At 36.0% G+C, this 25,163-nt stretch overlaps 1 protein-coding gene across 1 annotated transcript; it reads left to right on the plus strand.

The window, feature by feature from the left end:
• The first annotated feature begins 370 nt into the window (after positions 1-370).
• On the plus strand, positions 371-2,469 carry LOC118622408 (tigger transposable element-derived protein 1-like). Its single transcript, XM_036249802.1, has 2 exons — positions 371-392; positions 947-2,469. The coding sequence occupies exons 1-2, from the start codon at positions 371-373 to the stop codon at positions 2,467-2,469; spliced, it is 1,545 nt and encodes a 514-aa protein (XP_036105695.1).
• Positions 2,470-25,163: the final 22,694 nt, after the last annotated feature.

Raw genomic sequence — 25,163 nt, forward strand, 5'->3', positions numbered from 1 at the left:
TATAAATTTTACCCCAAAGGTAAGGCAGTAAAGGCAAAAATACATTAATGGAACTATATCAAACTAAAAAGCTTCTGCACAGCAAAAGAAACTGACAACAAAACAAGAAAGTTACCAACTGAATGGGAGATATTATTTGCAAGCACATCTCAGACAAGGGGTTAGTATCGAATATACGTAAAGAACTCATACAACTCAACACCAAACAAATAAACAATCCAAGTAAAAATGGGCAGAGGACATGAACAGACACCTATCCTAAGAAGACATACAAATGGCCATCACTTATACAAAAAGATGCTCAACTTCACCAGCTATTAGGGAAATGCAAATGAAAACTACAATGAGATATCACCTCATACCTGATAGAATGGCTATTATCAACAAGATAGGTAATAAGTTTTGGAGATACAGTGATACCTCGGTTCTCGAACGCCTCGGTTTTCGACCAAATCGGTATTCGACCAGGAGATTCGAGAAACTTTTGTCTTGGCATCCGAACAAATATTTGGAACTCGAACTTCCGAGATGAGCCGAGTTGAGCCGAATGGCGTTCATTCGGCCCAGCGCGCCTTGCTTGCGTCATCAGTGTGAGTGCAGAGAGAGAGAGTCACGCTTTGTGGAGAGAGTCACGCTTTACACTGAATTTAACCCTTAGACATGGGTCCAAAGAAAGCCAGAAGTGGTAATGCAGACAAAGGTAAGCGGAAAGCTGTGAGAACAACTATTGAGCTGAAGAAAGAAATCATTGCCAAATATGAACAGGGCACACGTGTTTCGGATCTGTCTGCTGAGTATGGCGTGCCAAAATCAACCATCTCTACTTTCCTTAAGAATAAAGCTGTTATAAAGGCTGCCAATGTTGCCAAAGGTGTAACGCTGATAACTAAGCAAAGGCCTCAGATAATGGAGGAAATGGAGAAGCTGCTCTTTATTTTCATTAAAGAAAAAGAGTTAGCAGGTGACAGCATCAATGAGGTCGTTATTTGTGAGAAAGCACTACAAATATTCAGTGATCTGAACAAAGAAACACCTGGTACAAGTGGTGAAGGTGCTTTCACGTTTAAAGCCAGCAGAGGTTGGTTTGAGAATTTCAGACATAGAAGTGGCATACATTGCGTCACTAGGCATGGGGAAGCAGCTAGTGCAAACCAGGAGGCTGCTAATAACTTCATTAAAGAATTTAGTGACTATGTCAAGGCAGAAGGGTTTGCTCCTGAGCAGGTGTTCAACTGCGATGAGACCGGATTATTCTGGAAAAAAATGCCAGCCAACACCTACATAACCAAAGAGGAGAAAGTGCTACCAGGGCACAAGCCTATGAAAGATAGGCTTACTCTTTTGCTTTGTGCAAATGCAAGTGGTGATTGCAAGGTAAAACCCTTGCTTGTCTACCATTCAGACAATCCCAGGCCATTCAAAAGGCACAATGTAATGAAGAGTAAATTGGCTGTGATGTGGCGGTCTAACACCAAAGCTTGGGTTACCAGACAATTCTTTACAGAGTGGGTGCGTGAAGTTTTTGCACCTCGAGTGAAGGAATACCTGGCAGAAAAAAAATTGCCTTTAAAATGTCTATTAGTGATGGACAATGCTCCTGCTCACCCCCCAGCTTTAGAGGAAGATCTAGTTGATGACTATAGCTTCATCAAAGTAAAATTCTTACCCCCCAATACAACCCCTATTCTGCAACCCATGGACCAACAGGTCATATCCAATTTCAAGAAATTGTACACAAAGGCCCTCTTCCGGAAGTGCTTTGAAGTGACGAATGACACACAGTTAACTCTGAGGGAATTTTGGAAAGAACACTTCAACATCCTAAATTGTGTAAACTTGATTGACACTGCTTGGAGTAATGTCACTCATCGCACATTGTATGCGGCATGGCGAAAACTATGGCCCGAAAGGGACAGTGAGGGTTTAGAAGCTGAGTCAGCTCCTGTCGTTGATGAAGATGTTGCTGTAGTTGATGATATTGTGGCCATAGGAAAGACCATGGGCCTTGACATTCAACAAGATGACATCAACGAACTTGTGGAAGGTCACGCTGCTGAGTTAACCGCCGAGGAACTGATGCACCTACAACAACAGCAGCAGAAGGATATGGTGGAAGAAATTTCTTCTGAAGAAGAGGAGAGAGTGGAGGATATTTCTAGTGGCCTTATTCATGAAATGTGTGCAAAATGGGCAGAAATCGCAAACTTTGTTGAACAACATCACCCTGATAAAGAGGTAGCAAATAGAGCAGTTAACATTTTTAATGACAATGTTATGTCCACTTTCCGCAAAATTTCTGAAAGGAGAAAAAAACAGCAAACAATTGAAAAATTCTTCCGTAAAGAAATCAGACAAGTAACTGCAGAGAAAGATTCTGATTCTCCTCAGCAAAAGATACAGAGAACAGAAACACCTGAAGAGCAGTTACCCTCTGTTTTTATTGAAGAGGACTCCCCTTCAAGACAATAAAGGTTGGTACAGGTACAGTAAATGAAACAATTTACTGTACTTTACAGTACATTTTATTTTATTTTTTTAATACATACTGTACACTTTTATTTCTTGTTGAGACTTATGTTTTTCTACATATTATATACAAATTAGGCCAGTAAATAGGCATTTTCTGGGGCTTGGAACGAATTAATCCAGTTTCCATTATTTCCTATTGGGTTTCATTGCTTCGGTTCTCGAACAATTTGGTTCTCGACCGTCCTCCTGGAACGAATTATGTTCGAGAACCGAGGTATCACTGTACTGTGGAGAAAAAGGAACCCTCATTGACTTCTGGTGGGAATATAAACTGGTACAAACAGTATGGCGGTTTCTCAAAAAAAAACTAAAAACCGAGTTACCATATGACCCAACAATCCCTCTTCTGATTTTCTACCTGAAAAACTCAAAAACATTTATTGGCAAAGATATATGCAGTCTTATGTTCATTGCAGCATGATTCGCAGCAGCAGAAACATGGAAACAACCAAAATGTCCTTCAATAGAGGATTAGATAAAGATTGGTAGATATAAACAATGAAATACTACGCAGCCATAAAAAAGATAAATACTGCCATTAGCGACAACATGGATAAACCTTGAGAATATTACACTAAATTGAAATGTCACTCAGAAAAAGCTAAGAACCATATGATTTCACTCATATGTGGGATACAAAACTGAAACTCAGAGACACAGACACACAATAGTATGGTGGTTACTGGAGGGAAGGTGGGTAGAGGGTAAAGAGGGCCAAATATATTGTGACAGAAGATGATTTGACTATGGGTAGTGGGTACACAATGCAATATACAGATCATATATCATAGTAATGTACACTTAAAACCTATATGACCCTATTAACCAATGTGACCCAATAAATTTAATTAATAAAAAATTAAAAGACATAGAATTACTTAATAGGTACTTAAGTTAGCATGGTAAAAATGATAACTGGTTCACTCTTAACATTGCTTAGTTTATTCAGAAGTCGGAGAAGGCAACCTCACTTCAAAGAATACTCAAAATTATATATTCAAGACATTGTTCTAGGTGTAGGAAAAATGAAAAGTTCCCATTTGATAACCTGAAAATAGCAGTGATAATACTCTTTGAGTTCCATATTTGCATTCATCCTCTAGAAAGAGAAATAAATATAATGTGTTGATATTTTCAGGTAATTTCTGATATGTAGAAAGCAATATCATAAACAAATTTATTAAACAAGATCTGTTTCAAATACTCATTTTATAGTCAAAAAAGGTGTTTCGATAACATCTACTTCTACTACAGTTTTTCTAAGATTGAATGTAAGATAACTATAAAATAGCAAGAAACTAGAGAAAATCTGGCCATGTATAATATTTTAAAGTCTATTTGTGCTCACTTTCTTAAAAATAGAACCTCTCCTATTTTTCAGGGAGCATTTGTCCTTTTACGTTGGTCTGAACAAATTCAGATACACTTGATGATTCAATCCTTCTAGGCAGGGAAGCTCTTGTATCCAGGGAAACCACAGTCTGGGCTGCCAGGACCCAAAGTCAGGACAGGAGGAGTCCTGCTGGCTGGGATATAAGGCAGCAGTCTGTTACCTGTCTCTTCTCGTCAGGACTTCTTTGTGCCTGTGATGCCTCCTGACCAATCTGAAAAGACACCTGTGCCCTAGTCATGTCTGTTATCTACCATCTCACTGTCCGCACCCACAATCCACCCATGGAGATGATGTTCACAATCAAAAGCAAACATTCTCAGATCTGTGCTGGTGTCTATGGCTCCACATGCAAGCAAAGAAGCACCAGCAGGAACAGCACTCGTGCCTTTAGAATCACAGTGGAAACTTCTATGATCTTCACTTAGCAGCTGCTTTCTTAGAGTCACTGAGCCCAGGCACTGGCCTGTGTTCAACATAGTGTGAGAACTGAAGTTCTAGAATCAGAATGACTGTGGTTTGACATCTGAGTGTGCCATTTGCCTCCTGTCAGATCAAAGTCAATTCTTTAACCTTCTCCAATAAGTAAGGGTAACCACAGAGACCAATTTATAGAGATGTTGAGTAGATTAACTAAGACAAAGTATCTAAAGGGCATATTATGGTGCAAGAATGAAATAAGTACTTTGTAATGATGCCTGCTAATATTTTTGTGATATTGTCATCCATTTTTCCTTCTTTCACTTCTGAATATACAGGGAAAAGTTTAGTAACCAAATATATTGGAGAATATGATTTAAGACAAAGGCTATGCTATTTGTTCATTTTATATTTATTTATTTACTTACTTATAAATGTATCTACCATTATATTTTCCCTCTCTGCACCCTCTGCTTTGTCTGTAAAAAAAGAAAGGAAGATAACTAGGTCTTCAGAACAAATTCATGACTGTTTACATGGCCTTGGGATAAAGCTGTGTGTTTGACTCTCACTCAGGCTTGGCAGTGGACAGGGAGCTAAATGCTCTGTTTCTCATGCTTAGTTTCTATCTAGCCTTGACTGCCTAGCTCCAACTTGAGAAACAGTCTGTGCTTATTCCTGTGTGAGAAAAGAATGAACAGAGAGCATGTGACTCTGAAATGGAGAAGTAAGGTCTGGATTCCTATTAATCCATGAAGCAAGAAGAATAAGTATAAGAGAGGATTGAAGTGCTGTGCTTTAAATAAAAATTGGCACCTAATAAAGTCTTTTACACCTCTAATAAATCGTGGTCTAACCGATGTCAGACTCTGAACCATCACTTCTTTATAGAGACAAGGATAAGAAAGGAAATGATAGTCTCCTTCCCAATGTTTTTTAATACAGACCAAGAAATTTTCATAAACAAAAGAGGTATATTTGCCTCTTCCTTTCTCTAATCAGACATTAAAGAGACTGATGAATCAATGGATAGATAATTATCACCATAATCTCATCATTGCAATGAGTACATTTTATTATTTACCTGAATGAGATCCTTGTTCACTTTTATCTTTTATTTTAAAACAGTTTTTAAAAAGAACAGAATTTCAACAATCACAGCAGAAGAATGACAAAAATTAGAGTCACTGGTGGCCAGAGTTCGTTCTTACATTTCCCTTTTTGATTTTAGAGAGAGAGGAAGGGAGAGGGAGAGAGAGATAGAAACATCTAGCAGAGAGAAGATCAATTGGCCCCTTCCTGCATGCCCCCCACTGGGGATCGGGCCCACAACCGGGGCATGTGCACTGACCAGGGATCAAACTGGTGACCTCTTGGTGCATGGGTCAACACTCAACCAGTGAGCCACACCTGCCAGACTCCTTCTTACATTTTCTATGAAACATGCCATGGTTGACATCAACATGGACCTTGCAGGTACAAGTGGTCTTGGCAACCACTTGTGACTCCTCTTGACACTGCCCTCATGCAGAGTGGGTCTTACAAGCTTTGCTCTCACAAAGACCCATCTTCCTGTGCACTATTGCTTCTATGAAGTAAATAAACATCTGAAATATAAGCAAAATTTTATTATAAAATCAAAGGAGAGCCCTGGCTGGTTTGGCTCAGCGGTTGGAGCATCAGCCTGCGGACCAGAGAGTCCTGGGTTCGGTTCCCATTAGGACCACGTACCAAAAAAAAAAAAAAAAAAAGGAGAACCTGCCAGAAATTGAAAGATGAAAGACAACATAAATTTTAAAATGCATCATGACTTTACATCATAAAAAGAAGCTTAAAATTAAAAATTAAAAATATGTTCATTAAAATATACCTGATATCTTCTAATCACATTGATTGTGTGATTTATTTATTTTTATCTTTTTTAATTAATTTATTTTTGTTACAGATGTTACACCTTTTACCCCCCACTGATTCCCCCCACCCTCTCCCTCCCTGCCCTGTCCCCAGCTTTGTTCTCCATGTCCATTGTTCATGCATACATGCATATAAGTTCTGTGGTTTATCTCTCCCCAACCACATCCTCTTCTGGGGATTGTCAGTCTGTACTACACTTCCATGTCTATGGAACTACTCCATTCTTCAGAGTGTTATGTTCACTATATTCCACAAATAAGTGAGATCATATGATACTTGTCTTTCTCTGTTTGTCTTGTTTTGCTTAGGATAATACTTTCCAGGTCCCTCCATGTCGCCTCAAAGGATAAGAGATCTTTCTGTCTTACAGCTGCATAGTACTCCATTGTGTATATGTACCACTGCTTTTTTATCCATTCGTCTACTGATGGACAAGTGGACTGTTTCCAGATCTTAGCTATTGTAAATAGCGCTGCTACAAACATGGGGGTACATATATTCTTTCTGATTGGTGTTTCAGGCTTCTTAGGGTATATTCCTAGAAGTGGGATCACTGGGTCAAATGGAAGTTCAATTTTTAACTTTTTGAGGTAACACCATATTGTTTTCCATAGTGGCTGCATCAGACTGCATTCCCACCAGCAGTTTAACAGTCCTCTTTTCTCCACACCCTCACCAACACTTGTTGTTTGATGATTTTTTGATGGCGGCCATTCTGACAGGTGTGTGGTGATTACTCATTGTTGTTTTAATTTGCATCTCTCTGATGATTAGTGCTGTTGAGCATTTCTTCATATGTTTCTTAGCCATTTGTATGTCCTGTTCGGAGAGGTGTCTATTTAGTTCCTCTGTCCATTTTTTAATTGGCTTCTCTGTCTTCCTTTTGTTGAGTTGTATGAACACTCTATATATATTGAAAATTATCCTCTTATCTGATATATCATTGGCAATTATGCTCTCTCATACAGTGGGTAGCCTTTCCGTTTTGATGATTGTATCTTTCTGCGTATAGTATCATGTCATCTGCAAATAATGACAGTTTCACTTCCTCCTTTCCAATTTGGATCCCTTTAATTTTTTCTTCCTGTCTGATTGCTGTGGCTAAGACTTCCAGGACTATGTTAAATAAGAGTGATGAAAGTGGGCATCCTTGCCTTGTTCCTGTTCTTAAGGGAAATGCTTTTAGTTTTTGCCCATTGAGTATGATGTTGGCTGTAGGTCTTTCATATATGGCCTTTATTATGGCAAGATATGATCCCTCTATTCCCACATTGCTGAGTGTTTTTATCAGAAATGGATGCTGGATTTTGTTGAAGGCTTTTTCGGCATCTATTGATATGATCATGTGCTTTTTATTCTTCATTTTATTTATGTGGTATATCACATTTATTGATTTGCAAATATTGTACTAGCCTTGCATGTCTGGGATGAATCCCACTTGGTCATGGTGAATAATTTGTTTGATGTATTCCTGGATTCGATTTGCTAGTATTTTGTTCAATATTTTGGCATCTATGTTCATCAGGGATATTGGACTGTAGTTTTCTTTCTTTGTAGTGTCTTTTTCTGGTTTTGGAATTGGAATTATGCTGGCTTCATAAAACAAATTTGGAAGTCTTCCTTCTTCTTGAATTTTTTGAAATAGTTTGAGGAGAATGGGTGTTAGTTCTTTTTTTGAATGTCCAGTAAAACTCCCCCGTGAAGCCATCCGGGCCTGGGCTTTTGTTTGCTGGGAGAGTCTTGATTACATTTTCAATTTCCTCTGTTGTTATTGGTCTGTTCAAGTTTTCTATCTCTTCCTGGTCCAGTTTTGGGAGACTATGTGTTTCTAGAAATTTGTCCATTTCGCTTAGATTGTCACATTTGTTGTCATATAGTTGTTCATAATATTTATTAACAATCTTTTGTATTTCTGTGGTGTCAGTTGTTATCTCTCCTCTTTCATTTCTGATTTTTTGTATTTGGCTTCTCTCTCTTTGTTTCTTGGTGAGTCTAGCTAAGGGTTCATCAATCTTGTTTATTGTTTTGAAAAACCAGCTCTTTGTTTCATTGATCCTTTGAATTGCTTTTTGGACTTTATGTCATTTATTTCTGCTCTGATCTTTACTATTTCCTTTCGTCTACTTGCTCTGGGGTTTTCTTTTTGTTTGCTTTCTAGTTCTTTAAGTTGTGAGGTTAGATAGGTTATTAGAGATTTTTCTTGTTTTTGAGGTAGGCCTGTAGTGCTATGAACTTCCCTCTCAGAACTGCTTTTGTTGCATCCCATAGATTTTGTGTTCTTGTGTCTTCCTTTTCATTGGTTTCCAGGAAGTTTTATAATTTCTTCCTTGATCTCCTCGGTAACCCATTCATTGTTTAATAACATGCTATTTAGCCTCCATGTGTTCAAATGTTGTTGCATGGTCTTGTTGCAATTGATTTCTAGTTTCATGCCATTGTGATCTGAGAAGATGCTTGATATGATTTAAATCTTCTTGAACTTGTAGAGACTTAGTTTGTGTCCCAACATGTGGTCTATCTTTGAGAACATCCCATGTGCACTTGAGAAGAATGTGAATTCTGTAGTTTTGGGGTGTAATTCTCTGTAGATATCTATTAAATCCATTTGGTCTAGTGCTTCATTTAGAGTGTCTGTTTCCTTGCTAATTTTTTGTCTAGAGGATCTATCCAGTGATGCCAGCGGGGTGTTGAAGTCCCGTGCTATGATTGTATTGCTATTGATTTGTCCTGTGAAGTTCTCCAGAAGATTTTTAATATATTTTGGTGCTCCTATATTGGGCGCATATATGTTTATCAAGGTTATATTTTCTTGTTGGATAGATCCTATCAATATTATAGAGTGGCCTTCTTTGTCTCTAGTTATGGTCTTCATTTTAAAAACTATTTTATCAGATATGAGTATTGCTACCCCAGCTTTTTTTCCCTTTTCCATTTGCTTGAAAGATTTTTTTTTTATCCCTTTACTTTCAACCTATGTGAGTCTTTTGTTGTGAGGAGGGTCTCTTGTAAACAACATATAGATGAGTCATGCTTTCTTATCTAATCACCTACTCTGTGTCTGTTTATGGGAGCATTCAATCCATTTACATTTAAGGTGATTATTGATATGTACTTATTTATTGCCATTTTTGTTTAGTGTGGTTCTATTTTTCTTCCTATTTCTCCTGCTAATTACAGCAGTCCTTTTAACATTTTTTGCAGTGCTGCTTTGGTGCTAATGTATTTCCTTACCCTTTTTTTTGTCTGAAATCTCCTTATTTGATCTTCTATTTTGAATGATAGCCTTGCTGGGTAGAGTAGTCTTAGATTCAGATTCTTGTTTTTCATGACCTTGATTACTTCATGCCATTCCCTTCTGGCCTGTAGTGTTTCTGTTGAGAAGTTAGCAGAGAGCCTTATGCGGTTTTCTTTGTAGGTAACCTGTTGTTTCTCTTTTGCTGTTTTTAGTATTCTCTTTGTCTTGAATTTTTGTCACTTTGATTACTATGTGTCTTGGTGTGGGCCTGTTTGGGTTCTTCTTACTTGGGGCTCTCTGTGCTTCTTGAACTTGAATGCCTTCTTCCTTCACCAAATTAGGAAAGTTTTCTGTCACTATTTCTTCGAACATATTCTCTAACCCTTGCTCATTTTCTTCTTCTTCGGGGACTCCTATGATGTGAATGTTATTACGTTTCCAGTTGTCCCACAGTTCTCTTAAGCTGTCTTCCTGTTTTTTAATCATTTTTTCCTTTTGGTTTTCTGATTGGTTGATGTTTTCTACCCTGTCTTTTAATTCACTGATCCGGTCTTCAGCTTCCTCTACTCTGCTCTTTAGACTTTCCAATGTGTTTTTTATTTCTGATATGTCATTCGTTATTTCTTCTTGGTGGTTTTTCATTTCCAACTGTTTGATTTTCAACATTTCTATGTCATTATTCATGGTGCTCATGTCCTTACACATGCTGTTGAGCTTCCTCAAGATCATGGCTCTGAATTCTACTTCTGTTAACTTGCTTAACTGCACCTCATTTATCTCATCTTTGGTAGAGGTCTCTTGTTCTTCCATTTGGCTTTTGTTTCTGTGTTTCACCATTTTGGCTATCACAGTGGGCTTTGGAATCTGCCAAATTTTCTCTGTGGGCGTTGGTGTTCTGCTGTTGGTGGCTCCCTCTCCTGGGTTTGGATGAAGCAGGGAGGACTCACTTTAAACACCACTGTCTAGTCTTAACTTTCCTGGTTAGAGTTGCTAGCCCAGGGAATGGTAGTTATCCACCAGCTTTTTTGCCTGGAGGCTATTAGTAGATGTCACCTAAAGAACCTTGTTTCTGAGTTGAATGAAAAACTCCCTCAGGTGCTCAGTATAAAAGGATTTCCACAGGGTGGGGCAGATGGTGGTTGGTAATGGGTCTCAATTATCATTTCAATGGCCATGCGTGGGGTTGAATCTTCAAGGGAGGGACTGCCACCTCTCCCCAGGGCCCTGGGAAGGAGTAAGATGTCCTCAGTTCTGTGTGGCTGTACTCAGCCAAAGCTCTGAGCGCCTTCCAAATCCCGAGGGTCCCCACACAGTTCCAGTCCAGTCTGCCCTCCTCTGCCAGAGCCCAAGGTGAGTGGCTGCTGCCAATTTAGCCTCTGTCTTGGCTCTGTGCTGTGGAGCTGCCTGGGATTTTAACCCGAGGGTGCTGTTCCCAACTAAGGGCTGCGAGGCTGCGGCAGTACCCGCCGAGTTCCCAGGACCCAGCCAAGGCCCCCGGTCCCATCCGAGGCTGCCGCAGGTCCCATCCGAGGCCGGCGCTGGTCCTAGCCGAGGTCGTGGCAGGTCCCGGCTAGGGCCACAGCAGGTCCCAGCCAGGGCTGCAACAGGTCCCATCCGGGGCTGCAACAGGTCCCAGCCGGAGTCGCTGCAGGTCCCAACCCAGGCTGCTGTGGGCCATGGCCTCCCGGCCCCCTCTTGCATCCTCGCAAGCCTACCAGGATTGAATTAGTGTCCCTGGTTATGTGGTCCTCCAAGCTGCCTTTCGGTTGCCCCTTGTTGACAATTTGTCTTTATTTTTGTTGTAATTCCAGTGTGGTCCTGGGAGATGGTCTGTGTAGCTTCCCTTCACTCCGCCGCCATTTTTTCTCCTCCCGATTGTGTGATTTAAAATTAAAGTTTTAAAATGTGCAAGATTTAGAATTAATAAAATGTAGTAAACCATATATAGTATGCAAGATGCATAGTTATATGTGACTGTGCATATTATCATTGCTATACAAATATAAATTAATGATACTAGTTTTCATCTATTTAAATAATTTTCATATTAAAATGAAGAATCAAGAAATCAACTAATACATAGGGTGAAGCATTTAGTTAATGGATTTTACAAAGTTTTTCATTTTGAACTCATTTAGGAATTCAATTTCAACATTTTTATAGCTGGGTCAGAGAAATGTGATATTGTCACCATTTCTTTTGTCAATTAGTTTTTTTGTTTGTTTGTTTTTTTAACTTAGCTCTATGATAAGATCATTGGTTTAGCTAATCTAGTTACGTTCAGTCTAAAACATAAGGAACCAATAGAATCTCTGATGAGAAAAAGGATATTGCTAACCAAAGGAAACTCCTTATTTTTATTCCATATACATAAGTTTGGGATTTGAATCATTTATTGTTAGCAATGTTATCCCACTCCATTTGACTATGAAAAATGTATAAAAGTTTCTGTCTCCAGCCCTGAATGGCTTGGCTCAGCAGTTAAGAGTGTCGGACCACAGAACAAAGAGTCAAGGGTTCAATTCCGGTGAAGGGTATGTACCTGGGTTGTAGGTTTAAACCCTGGCCCCTGTTGAGGTCATGTGGGAAGCAATCAATTGATGTGTCTCTCTCACATAAATCTCTCTCTCTCTCTCTCTCTCACATAAATGTTTCTCTCTCTCTCTCTCTCTCACATAAATGTTTCTCTCTCTCTCTCTCTCTCTCTCTCTCTCTCTCTCTCTTCCTCCTCCCTTTCTTCTACTCTATCTAAAAATCAATGAGAAAATATCCTCAGGTGAGGAGTAACAACAACAAAATGTTTCAATCTCTAATAAGTTGACTTACCAAACTAAAACTCTAACATCATATTTGAACTGAAAATATTTTTTGTATAGGCATATATATATATATATATATATATATATATATATATAATAATAATAAAATTCTGCATAATACCTTTTAATTTGTCAAGTTGAATCAAGTGGATGTCAAAGGATCTTCAGACTTGCCTTTGATGCTGAAAACTGTGGTTGGGTGTGCTGTAGGATAGGTGAGCCCTCAATTGTGCCCGTCTATTCTGAATTCTGGACTCCATTTAGATAGTGTCCATGCCTCTTAAAGTAAACTAAAATAAAAACCAAAAGGAATTGAGCAGTTAAGAGACTGATTACAAAGACATTGTCCAATTTTAACATTAATTGTACCTATCGTTAATATTTTATTTATAATGTTTAGTACCAAAATAACTGTATACCTTAGGTGCACATTTTCTTATTTTACAGATGAGGAAACTAAATTATACAGATAGACAGTATTCAGGGCTATATCTTAAACCAATATATTCTAACTCTAAGGACTACATTCTGCACAACTACAATATGCTGACTTCATATGCTTAGTGAGCATACTCAGTAATAGTTCACCTCTCTGTAGTAGTTGTCAATGATTATTCTATATAGAAGTTTAAAATAGTTTATCATTATAACAATGCTAACTATATTTATTTATTAAACTTTTTTTTTTGTCTTTATTAATTTTAGAGAAAGAGGAAGTGAGAGGGAGAGAGAGATGGAAACATTGATGAGAGAGAATATTGATTGGCCATCTCCTGCATGCCCCCCACTGGGGTCAGGCCCACAACCTGGGCATGTGTCCTAACCGGGAATCGAACTGGTGACCTCTTGGTGCATGGGTCAACTCTCAAACACTGAGCCACACTGGCTGGATGCTGACTGTATGTAGATTGAACTATTTAAATTATAGGCATGATTGAGAAAATGTTTTTGGCTCACAATTTCAAATTATGCTAAAAATAAAGCTATGTTACTTGTTTGTCTCCCCTAAATTATATTTTAATTTTCTGTTATCAGAACAATATTTTTATAATTAGTGCAATTTGAGATGGTCATTTGATTTATGGGTAATTTATCTTATTTGTAAATAATTATGTGTGGTAGGCTGATTTCTAGGATATATTTTTAAGGCAAGAGTAAATAACTTGCAACTTACATTATTTTTTAAACATACTGTTAAAACACTAAAAGATATTGTAAAAGGGACAAATAAAATATTTCTATTTATAACCATTAGCATAAGATAGTGTTGTTTTTTTAATTTTCCATTTGGTTTTCTAACCTTTACTATTGATAAAAATGTTTTCTTTTCTGCCTCTGCAAACCTACCTTTATTAGAGCTCACACTTAAACTGCAGACATGTCACTATATTTAGGGAGGAATTTAGCAGTTGCTACAACCCTAGGGTTTCTAGGCATCTTTTTCTTGTACTCAACTTGCCTGGCTTTTATATTTCGAAGTGTGTTTTAAAAGTTACTAACAATACTGGGTGTCAATGTCAGAAACACTCAAACCTGTGAAGAATTTTTGTGAGTTTATTTCAACCAGACAGACAACAATTGCCAGGAAGGAAAATCTCAGCGGATTGAGACAATGCTCCAGAGAATGGTAGTTGTTCACCTTACTTTACACATTACAATCAAAAGAGAAGATGTACATGAATTAAAAGAAATCTATTGGTGATAGATTAAGGAGGCAGGAGAAAGCAAAGCTCTATGCTTCAAAGTCCAGTCATTTTTTCACACTTGGTGAAAACAGTTTTATTTTAAAATTTCTAAACGCTTTATACACAGATACACGTACAAAGGGGAAACAAAACACTTTACTAGTAAGAAACCACACACACAAAAATCCAAGAAATAGTCTCCTAAATATAATATTTAAGAAATCTGGATAAAGAAATGTCGTCCCTGAGTGGGAACATTCTGTTTCATTGAAGATATTCTAACTGAGAAAAAAAAAAATAACAGATCTTCTTGTCTGATTCCCACAGATAACTTCAAACTCAGATAAGATAAAGCTTCACTAATCGGAGAAACCTTTGTGCTTGTGAATTAGCAGCATCGAGATCCTGTGGAAAATGTAGAGACTACAGAGTTGAGTATTTTGTTATCTCAAGTCAATTCATGTAGAAATGTAGATAAGCAAGAATATATAATGAAAAATAAATAAGACAAGGGATTAATACTATCTCTATCAAATATGAAATGTATTATACATCACCAAATAATTTAAAAAGTGCGGTACTAGCATAACGAAGAACATGAGGGGCTGATCAGCTCAGAGGCCTCTCCCATGAGAAAGAAGCCATTGAGCAAGGGTCCAACGTTGCAGTGTTTGCGGGGGATGCCTACAGAGCTGGTCCTCACATAGGCTGACTTGGGTTGCTGATGGGACCTGCCATACTCTGGATACCTAGGAGACACTAAAATCAAAAGAACTGAGCAACATGCTCATACGATGAGAAACATACTAAATTATATTTGATATATTTCAATCTTAGTAAGACTTATTTCTGATCTTACTAAGACTCGAAAGAAATAGAATAATATAGTAGTATCTTTGGGTTAGAGACTGTAGATGCCTTTAAAAATTCAGTATTCAATGAAGTATTTTCCAAATTTGACAAATAAGCATATAATGCATTCAAAAAAGAGAAAATGTAAGAGAATATAAAAAAAATCACTGACATGTTTAAAAATAAATGATATACTTAGTATAGTTTTTTTTTTTTTCCCTACTGTATTTGAAGATAATCATTTTATGTTTTATGTATATCCCCAACATCCTAGTGAAGGTAGTAGAACATACTTGCAAATTCCTTGACATAATGCCCATTAAGAGATGAGGTTTATGTCCCTTCTTAGTGAATTTAGTAACTTGTTTGTAGCCAATAGAAAACAGCAGAAGTTATAATCTGTGACTTCTAAATGTGTTCTTGAAATGCTGCCATTAGGTAAGAAGTCTGACCAGCTTGGGATTGTCAGGCTGGGTAGACCATGTTTGAGCACTCAGATAGATAGCTCCAAATGGGCTCACAGCAGACAGACAGTATTAATTCCCAGCCAAGTGAGCAAGCTATTTGGATATCTGTAGTTCCCATCAATATGTAACTGCAACTACATGAAAGAGCTTAAGCTAGAATTGCCCAGTTGAGCCAGTCTTAAAACCTGAAACAAAATAAAATTATTTGAAGATATTAGATTCTGGGGTAAAATATGCAGCAATATAGTAGGGACACTGTATTTTCACATAGGTAGTAATATTTTTTAGTCAATACATACACAACTGTATTGAAAGGCATATGGCATTAAAAATAATAATGGATATCAAATAGTGAACAAACTCAAGATAACAAATTAGTACTTTATTCTGCTTTATCCACATTAACTCTACTGTTTTAATAGGTAGTTCTAGCAATTTTAATTTGTATTAAATGACAGTCAACATTGGACAATATGTGTTAAATTTTGTTGGCTGTTTTGTTTTGTTTTGAGGCCACACTGACCAGGGCCCCGAGGCTAAGGCGACTAAATGACTCCATTTTTATCATCAATGGACCTTCCTAGATATTTTTCCAATAATAGGTTAATTACCCCTAGAAGTGAAGGAATTTTGCCTAAGATTATAGTTGTCCCACGTGTTGGGAGGCATTTGCAGTTTCCAGTATCGGTATTTGCAGACATTTGCAGGTACTTGTGAGCCCGGTGAATAATGCTAATTTTGACTTCTGTTATCACTATACACACACTATTATACCTGTCCCCTGAGGAGGGAGACAGGCAAAAGGGGGATGGGGCCTCTGTCTTTAAAATCGGACGCGCAAGAAGAATTGGAGCTGAGGATCTGGGAAAGCTGTACCCCGCAGCCTGCCGGTATAAGGAAGTGCTCCTTCACAATTCTACTGTGCATCTCTGGTTATCTTGCTGACACGTTACAACAATACAACTTATTAAGTGTGTCCCAAACACAATATATGTTTTAAAATTAGGCCTTCTTCAAATTTCACCTTACTACTTACTACTTTTATTAATCAGGGACAGTTATTTAATCATTCCAGAGAATCAATTTTCTCAGGAAATCATTGATAGTTGTAGGGATTAAATAAAATTATGTATATGAAGCACTTAACATTGTTACTAGTATAGAGAATATATTTAATAATTGCTAGTTATTGGGTTTTATTTATTTATTTTTTTCTTTATTGATTTTAGAGAGACAGGAAGGGAGAGGGAGAGAGAGAGAGAGAAATATTGATTAAAGAGAATGATTGGCCGCCTCCTGCATGCCCCCCACTGGGGATTGGGCTCACAACCTGGGCATGTGCCCTGACCAGGAAGCAAACCAGCGACTGCTTGGTGCATGGGTCAACACTCAACCACTGAGCCACACCGGATGGGCAGTTCTTGTTATATTTAATTGCATGAAATAATCTATGGTACTTCTAATTATTTTTCAAAACCAGAAAACTTCTTTAAATGATAACATGTTTTTCTTTTCTCACATAGAGAGTATTCATTTTGAACACTGTGATCAGTGAATCTCTGATGGGGTAGAAAAGCTGCAATTTTTTAAGCTGAATTTATTAGAGTGACATTGGTTAGCAAAGTTATATAAGTTTCAAGTGTACAATGCTATACTACATCATCTTTATATTGCATTGTGTGTTCACCGCCCCAAGTCAAGTCTCCTTTCATCACCATTTATCTCTCCTATACCCTCTTCCACCTCCCTCTACCCACTTTTCCTTTGGTAATCAACATACTGTTGTGTCTATGAAGGTTTTTTTGTTTTTTGCTTAATCCCCTCACCTTTTTCATTCAGACCACAACCCTCTGAAAAGCTCCATTTAATGAAGTAAAAGCAAATAAAATTACAACTCAGAACTAAAAGTATTCTTTATATTTTAAGGTATTTAGTATTTACTAGTTTTTATTTAAGCAACTTTATAAATTATGTTTTTTTACATTTATTTTTCTGTCAATATAGTTGACTTTTTCATAGATAAGCATGGACTCATTTAGTCTGCAAGCCAAATCCACATTATAAATTATGCATGCATTGTAATAAAGCTTGATCTACTGTTTTTAAAATCAATTATATATTTTTAAATAAATGTAATTTTTACATTTTTATTTTCAAATATTTAAATTTATTCTCTTGTTTCCATATTCAATATGAGTTAAATTCACTTTTGTGATACCTATTTATGTTCATATATAATGAGAAATGAATGTGCTGTATTACTTATATTAGCATGACTACCCATAGAATAGAACTAAAATGAGAATATACTAACAAAGTAAGCTTACAAAATAATTTGTATAAAGCTATCCATGTTAATCTTAGTAAATGTTTAACCCAGCTTGTTACTTTAGCCTGTTTTTTTCTTGAAACTAGAGCTTGCATGTTATTTATTTATTTATGCATACTTTATAGTTCAGCAGTTTCCATTCCTGTGTGAACCTAGAAAGCATTCGAGACTAAAGACCCTGGCTGATTCTCCAGCATAGGCAGCTAAAGTTATGGATTTGAGGACCATAGATTGTTATTAATATAAGGAAGAAAGCAGAAGTGAGGACAAAATTTCCATCTAGCTTACTACTAAACAGACACATTCACACTCTCTAAGGGACTGCCATCGGGGAGTTCAATCCCTGGTACAGGACATGAAAATATCCCCAGGGGTGCTGAAAGCCTGGTCCAGAGGTAGGGGTGGAAATTCCTCTACTCAGTGTATATGCAGTAGAAACTAGACAATATAAAGAAACTTTTGGATATGTGCAATGGGAGTCAGGGTGACAAAATGGAGGGGCAAGGCCTAGCCTGGGAAAGATAAAAAAGATAATCAAATTAGATAGAGGGCACAAAACCCCATTAGGACTTACTGGCAGGAGGGCCAATTCAGGCCTGGGAAAAGTTAGGAATGTGGATTGAAGAATTTAAATGATTTTTTGTCCTCTACCTAAACAACAACAATAACAACAACAAAAAGAAAAATTAGCAGAAACCTCATGGCAGTGCTTCTAAAACCTGCTGACCCTCTAAGTCCTTGAGGGTATATTAATACCCCTTACTTCTCAATAAAATCTCATCATGATGTTTCAACTTCTACACTCATGTGCCTTTGGCATTCTTTCTTCACGTCATTGCAAAAGAACCTGTTTTTACACACCAACAATTCTGACCATTCAGTCACAAGAATTCAACTGACCAAAAGATACATTCCCAACACAAGGATGCTGACCATAAAGATCCACATCAAGGCCTACAGGAAGATGTCCTATACAACCTATACATCCTGCACATCTATATATCCTGCATGTCCACAGTTTTCTCTCTCCCTCTTTCAGCCCTATAAAATGTGCTTGCCTGACCAGGGCTGTTAAGATGGGCTCTGGGACAAAAGTCCTCCATTTTGTCAGGTAGCCGGCACTTGAACAAACCTGTTTCCATTTCACCAGCACCTGTCTCAGGATATTGGCTTTCATTGCAGGAGGCAGCAGGACCTGCATTCGGTTTCATATCCACATCAGAGTAAAATAATTGCGTTATCAAAATATGTTTCTATCATTCCTTTGGTACCTGTTCATGAATATTACATTAACTACTCTATTCCATAGTTTTTTTAAAAATTTTGTGTAAAAGTTAAATTGCAGGTACTAAAATAATGAAGGTCTTTAAAATACTTAAAACAAGTACTAGTAAATAATTAGTATTATAAATTTTATATAATTATATTTCTGTCATACATACTAGGGGACCTTTGGAATTAAGAAAATATTTTAACCTTATTATATATGTACACACATATATATTCAATGATACTGATACATGTATGTGTACTGAATTACAATAGATAATGCTAAATACAGTATATGTATAATATCTATAATAAATATCCATAATACAACATGTTTCTCTCACTTTTCTATCCATGAAGCCCTAACTATTCCCTGAGTTTAATGATACTTCAGATAAGCTTATTCCTGCCTCTGACCTCCCTCCTAGCCTCTGCTCTTAACAGAATTCACAGGATCTAAACACAGAGGTCTGACTTCCCTTTGCTTTGAGCATTTACTTTAGAAAACTAGTAATTGCAAATTATTTCTCTTCCCACTGAGATGTAAATCTTTTAAAAATCTTCTTGCCAGATTTACACAGCAGGGATGTTTTTTCTCAAAAAAATCTGGGAGCCATTCCTTTGAAATGTAATCTTCAAGCTAGAGAGCACTATTTCTCCAAATTTGGGGGCTAGAGTAGGAGCCAAACAAAAGGCAATGTTCTTCAAATTGTGAAAACACTTTTCAGTCAAGAAGTGACAAGAAAGCTTGCTTTCCCTTTGCATAAAGCCAATTAGCAAACACGGATGACCTGTGATCCACACACCTTAGCTCTTAAAAACTCACGGTATGACAGTATCTTTTTAATTAAAAAAAGGTGGGGCAAGGGGAATATTATATTCCTGTGTCATACATAGTAGGGGATCTCTGGGATCAAAGCACTATTTTAATCTTATCAATTCTCTACTTGAAAATTATAATCGAATCAGTGTAATTCTGATCTGCATTGCAGAGAGTTATGGCCATTTATTTTTTTACAAAGTTCAAATAAAAATTATGATTATTAAGTGAGCAGTACATCCGTGTAGAATATGTACTAACAGTGGAATTAATGGCCATTTCTTAAAACCCTATCTAAAACACCTACATTCAATCCAAAAGCTTGTCTCTGTCTGCAAGTGTCATGTTTTTGTCAACATAAGGAAAGTGACCCTTTCCCTCCACAGTCTATATTTTTACATTGCTATTTTCTGTGTCATTGTCATGCAGATTCACTGGAGTCAGGGCTATTGTCATTTTTGTTTACCAAGGTATAGTCAGAGGCTGCCTTAGGAGACAAATTAAGTAAATATAAATTACTGCATAAATGACTGGAATAAAATCTGGAAATGGTCAGTTATCTGGTATCAAGAAACCAGATTCTCATTTACTTTTTTTCCCCTTAGATCTTATTTGATTCATTACTTTCTTTTTCTTTCAGTCAATTTCACTTTTTCTATGTGCACATAGCCTGAAATGGTCTCTGCAAAATTTCTGTTTACATAATCTGAAATCAATCCACTTTCAAAGGTGATTGACTATCTCTCAGACCCAATTCCAAATTTCTAGAAGACAGATCTGATTAATTTATTTTGGGTCAGTGTTTATCCACTGGCAACGTATCATGCGAAGCAAACAAAATCAAGTGTCAACCTAATTGATGGAGATCTATCTCTATTGCATTGGAGAATGTCTCAAAAATATACTTTATAATGTATTTGTTGATAAAGGATCATCACTACTATACTATAACTTAATGTGGTTGTCATGAGACTTTGCTGATGGCAAAATTAAACTGAAATTTTAAAATATGGTCTTTTTTTCCATGCCCAGGTCATAGAGAGTAAGGTCTATGTTCTTTCCTTTTGAATTTGGAATTTATAACTGCACGACAAGTTAAATAAAACACTGGTGACTCTATGACTGTTTATGAGTTCAGACCTTAAGGAATTGCCATTTTTCATCATCTTCATTTCTGAAACCTAGCTGTAAGAGCAAATGACCCAATGGAGAAGTTCCTATGGGGAGAAATAGCCAACAACTTGCTAACCATGTGAGTGAACTATCTTAAAAGTACATCCTGTAGCCCCAGTTTGAGCAAATGCTGTGTGGAGAAAGTGCTGTCCAAATGATCCCTGCCCAAACTGTAGATTCATGAACAAATAAATGTTTCTTTAAGCCACATCAGGTGGATTGATTTGTTTCAGAGTAATAGATAACCATTACACAATTGTAATGGCGCACCATGTTATATGCTCAATTATTAATAGTGTATATGTAACTAACCCACATTTAATTCTCTTTTTAACTCTGATTTTACCTTAATTAAACAGTTAATCATCTCAATTCTTTCCTGACACAATTATTTATTTTAATTTAGTTGTTAGGTAATGGAAAAATTAGATTGTTTTCACAGGATCTCAAAAAACGTGATGATTTTCTCTGTTAAGTCTTGGGATATGCTCACTGTTAACAAAAAGTGCTTAGCTGTGTCTTTTATATAATATTATTTCTAATGGTAATTGATATAGCAAGATGCTTTTAATTATATTTTTAGCAGAGTTCAAAATAATCATTCAGTGAATGATTATTGGAATAATCATTCAGTGAATTTTATTGATTGACAGATTAATTTTATAGATATCTTTTGCAATTGCTGTTTACAACCTATAAAAGTGAAGGTCTGCAATGCTTCAAAAACATGGAGCAAAAATGGTAAAGGAATCAGATCTGGTTTAATTAGGGTAACTTAAAAAACTTGGGGAATGATGTTAAGCTCTGGTGGTGAAGGTGGGAGGAGTCGGTCTATTGCTGCCATGAATTCAGCAATACATTAAAAAGATCATACACCTTAACCAAGTGGGATTTATTACAGGGATGCAAGGCTGGTATAATATTTGCAAATCAGTAAATGTGACACATTGCATAAACATAATGAAGGATAAAAATCACACGATCATAGCAATAAACGCAGAAAAAGCATTCGACAAAATCCAGCATTCATTTTTGACAAAAGTTCTCAGCAAAGTGGAAATACGGGGATCATACTTCAACATAATAAAGGCCATATATGACAAACCTACAGCAAACATCATACTCAATGGGAAAAACTACAAGTGTTTCCCTTAAGAAAAGGAAAAAGAGAGAAATGTCCACTTTCACCACTTCTATTCAGCATAGTATTAAAAGTCTGAGCCACAGCAATCAGACAGGAAGAAAAATTCAAAAGCATTCAAATTGGAAAGTTGACATGATATTATACATAGAAAAACCTAAAGACTGCACCAAAAAACTATTAGAATTAATAAATGAATTCAGCAAAGTAGAAAGATACAAAATCAACATCCAGGAATCTATGGCATTTTTACCTGTCATTAATGAACTCTCAGAAAGAGAAACTAAAAAACAACCCCATTTATCAATGCAAGAACAATAAAAAATTAGACACATTAGAATAAACTTAACAAAGAAGTTAAAGATCAGGATTTGGAAAACTACAGGACATTGAAAACATAAATAGAAAAAGATATAAACAAGTGGAAGCACATACTGTGTTCAAGGATTGGAAGATATAACATAATTAAAATGTCCATACTACCCAAAGCAATCTATAGATTCAACACAATTCTTATTAAATACCAATGACATATTTCACACAACTAGAACAAATATTCCAAAAGTGTATATAGAATCAAAAAAGACCCCAAATATCCACAGCAGTCTTGAAAAAGAAGAACAAAGTAAGAGAGATCACAATACTGCATATAAAGTTATACTACAAAGTCATTGTTAACAAAACAGCCTTGTACTGGCACATGAAGAGGCATAGAGATCAATGGAACACAACAGAAAATCCAGAAATCAACCCACATCATTACGGTCAATTGATATTTCACAAAAGAGGCAAAAACATACATTGGACTAAGGACAGTCTCTTCTATAAATGGTGTTGGGAAAATTGAATAAGTACATGCAAAAAAAGTAAACCAGATCACCAATTTATACCTTACATAAATAAACTCAAAATGGATATGACATAAATGTAAGTCGCAAAATCATACAAATTCTAGAAGAAAATATAGGCAGCAAAATTTCAGACATCTCACATAGCCGAATGTTCACTGATACATCTCCTAGAGCAAGAGAAACACATGGGACGACATCAAACTAAAAAGTTTCTGCACAGCAAAAGAAACAAGCATCAAAATGAAAATGGGTTGAAACTACTGTATGGGAGATCAAATGATACATAAGGGGTTAATTTCCAAAATATATTAAGACCTCATAGAGCTCAACAAAAGGAAGACAAATAACCCAGTTAAAAAATAGGCACAGGACCTGAATAAGCACTTCTCCAAAGAGGACATACAGATGGTCGAGAGATATAAGAAAAAATGCTCAATGTCACTAATCATCAGATAGATGCAAAGTAAAATGACGATGAGATATCACCTCACACCCGCCAGAATGACTGCCATCAATAAATCAACAAAGTAATCATATTTATTTTATAATAGGCCAACTTTCAGAGCAAAATATAGCCTGCATCTGACATACCATGATTTTGACATGTATTTCACATGATCTTTCTTATATCTGGATACTATGTATGGAATAATATAGTCTGAATATAAGTAGATTTAAGTATCTTTTTGGATAAGGGAAACAACATAATATTATTTTTGCAAAATAAAACAGTTGAGGGGAAAGTCTTGAGAAAGATGCACACAATTCTCTTTTTATCTAGATCCTATTATACCTGTAATATTACATATTTGGAGGAGATACAGCAAGCAGGTTCTCATACCTTTCTGACAGCACAAACCTAAACAGGTTCTTAAGTCAAGAATCAAGTTCAAAATCTTTTCATGAGAGAGAATGATAGGTTAGAAAAACAGAAATTTGGCTCTCTCAAAGATGAATTTAAAGTCTTACAATCTTAATTTTCAACAATAAAAATCCAGAAGCAGATTATCAAAACTGCATGTTATATTGCTCTAACATAATAATGTATGTTCCTTAAAAACCATAAAAACAAACAAAAAATAGTTATTATTAAATTGATATGGGCAATAACTCAAACCATATAAAGAAATAGGATTGTGTAGTAGAATTAACAGGGTTTTATGTTTGTTTGTTTTGTGGTAAAACCAAACCAAACCAAAACAAAACAAAAAACCCGTAATATAAAATTGTTCATCATTCCATTATGTGTACAGTTCAGCAGTGTCAAATATTTGGATTGTTGTGAAACAGATCTCCAGCTCTTCTTCATCTTTCAGTTAACACATCCTCTAAACACATCCTCTCCCATCCCCCTTCCAGTCCTAGGGAACCACCATTTTAACGTTTGTTTCTGTGACTTGGACCACTTAGATACCACAAAGGTGATTGATTAATAGTGATTTTTTTTTTAGAAGTTCTATTTTATAGAAACTTCTTAACACTGTATCTCCCATATATATTTATTTAATAATAAAACTGTTTTTGTTTTTTTGTTTTTTTCACACTTCCAAAGTAATTTGTGGACCATAACCCTACAGAACATCAATTTGAGAAATATCAACTATTATTTTTAGAAGAAAAGTAATAACATTACTTCATTTTGCTGTGTGTGTTTTGTTGTTATTGTTGTTATTGTTTTAAGAGAACACTTTAGGAGTAAAATTTACAAATTAAAGAAATACAAAAAGAAAAATAATTTAATTTGATAAGAAAAGATGTTGGGTCCAGGTTATAAATTTATATCACTACTTAAAGCTATGTAATTTTTAGAAAGAAATTGAATGGATATATAAATCCAGAGAAAATAATTAATCTCCAAGTCAATATGGCAGATTTCAAATTAATAAAATTAATTAGCAACTCCTAAAATAATTTGGCTATTACCAGAATTTTGATGTACAAAATATATGACTTAATGTAAAACATATTGTATAAAAATTTTCCATCAGATATAAAGCAATAACAAAAGGCTTTTACCTTTGTCTCAAGTTATTATACATGATTCTAGATCTTAATTTTTTAAAAATACCAAGAATTACGTCTTTTTGATCTTATCAGGATATGTATTAAAAATATTTTTTTTCCTTAAACACATACAACTAAATTTACCACATTACTGTTTTGAATACCTAATGCAAATACAATACTCATCAATGTAATCTAATTAAGTCACTTAATTATTTTCCTCAAAAATTCTGAAAACTTATGTGGTCCTTTAATTTTCAGATGC

Source organism: Molossus molossus, unplaced genomic scaffold, assembly GCF_014108415.1.
Source record: "Molossus molossus isolate mMolMol1 unplaced genomic scaffold, mMolMol1.p scaffold_m16_p_9, whole genome shotgun sequence".
In the NCBI taxonomy this organism is placed as follows: domain Eukaryota; kingdom Metazoa; phylum Chordata; class Mammalia; order Chiroptera; family Molossidae; genus Molossus; species Molossus molossus.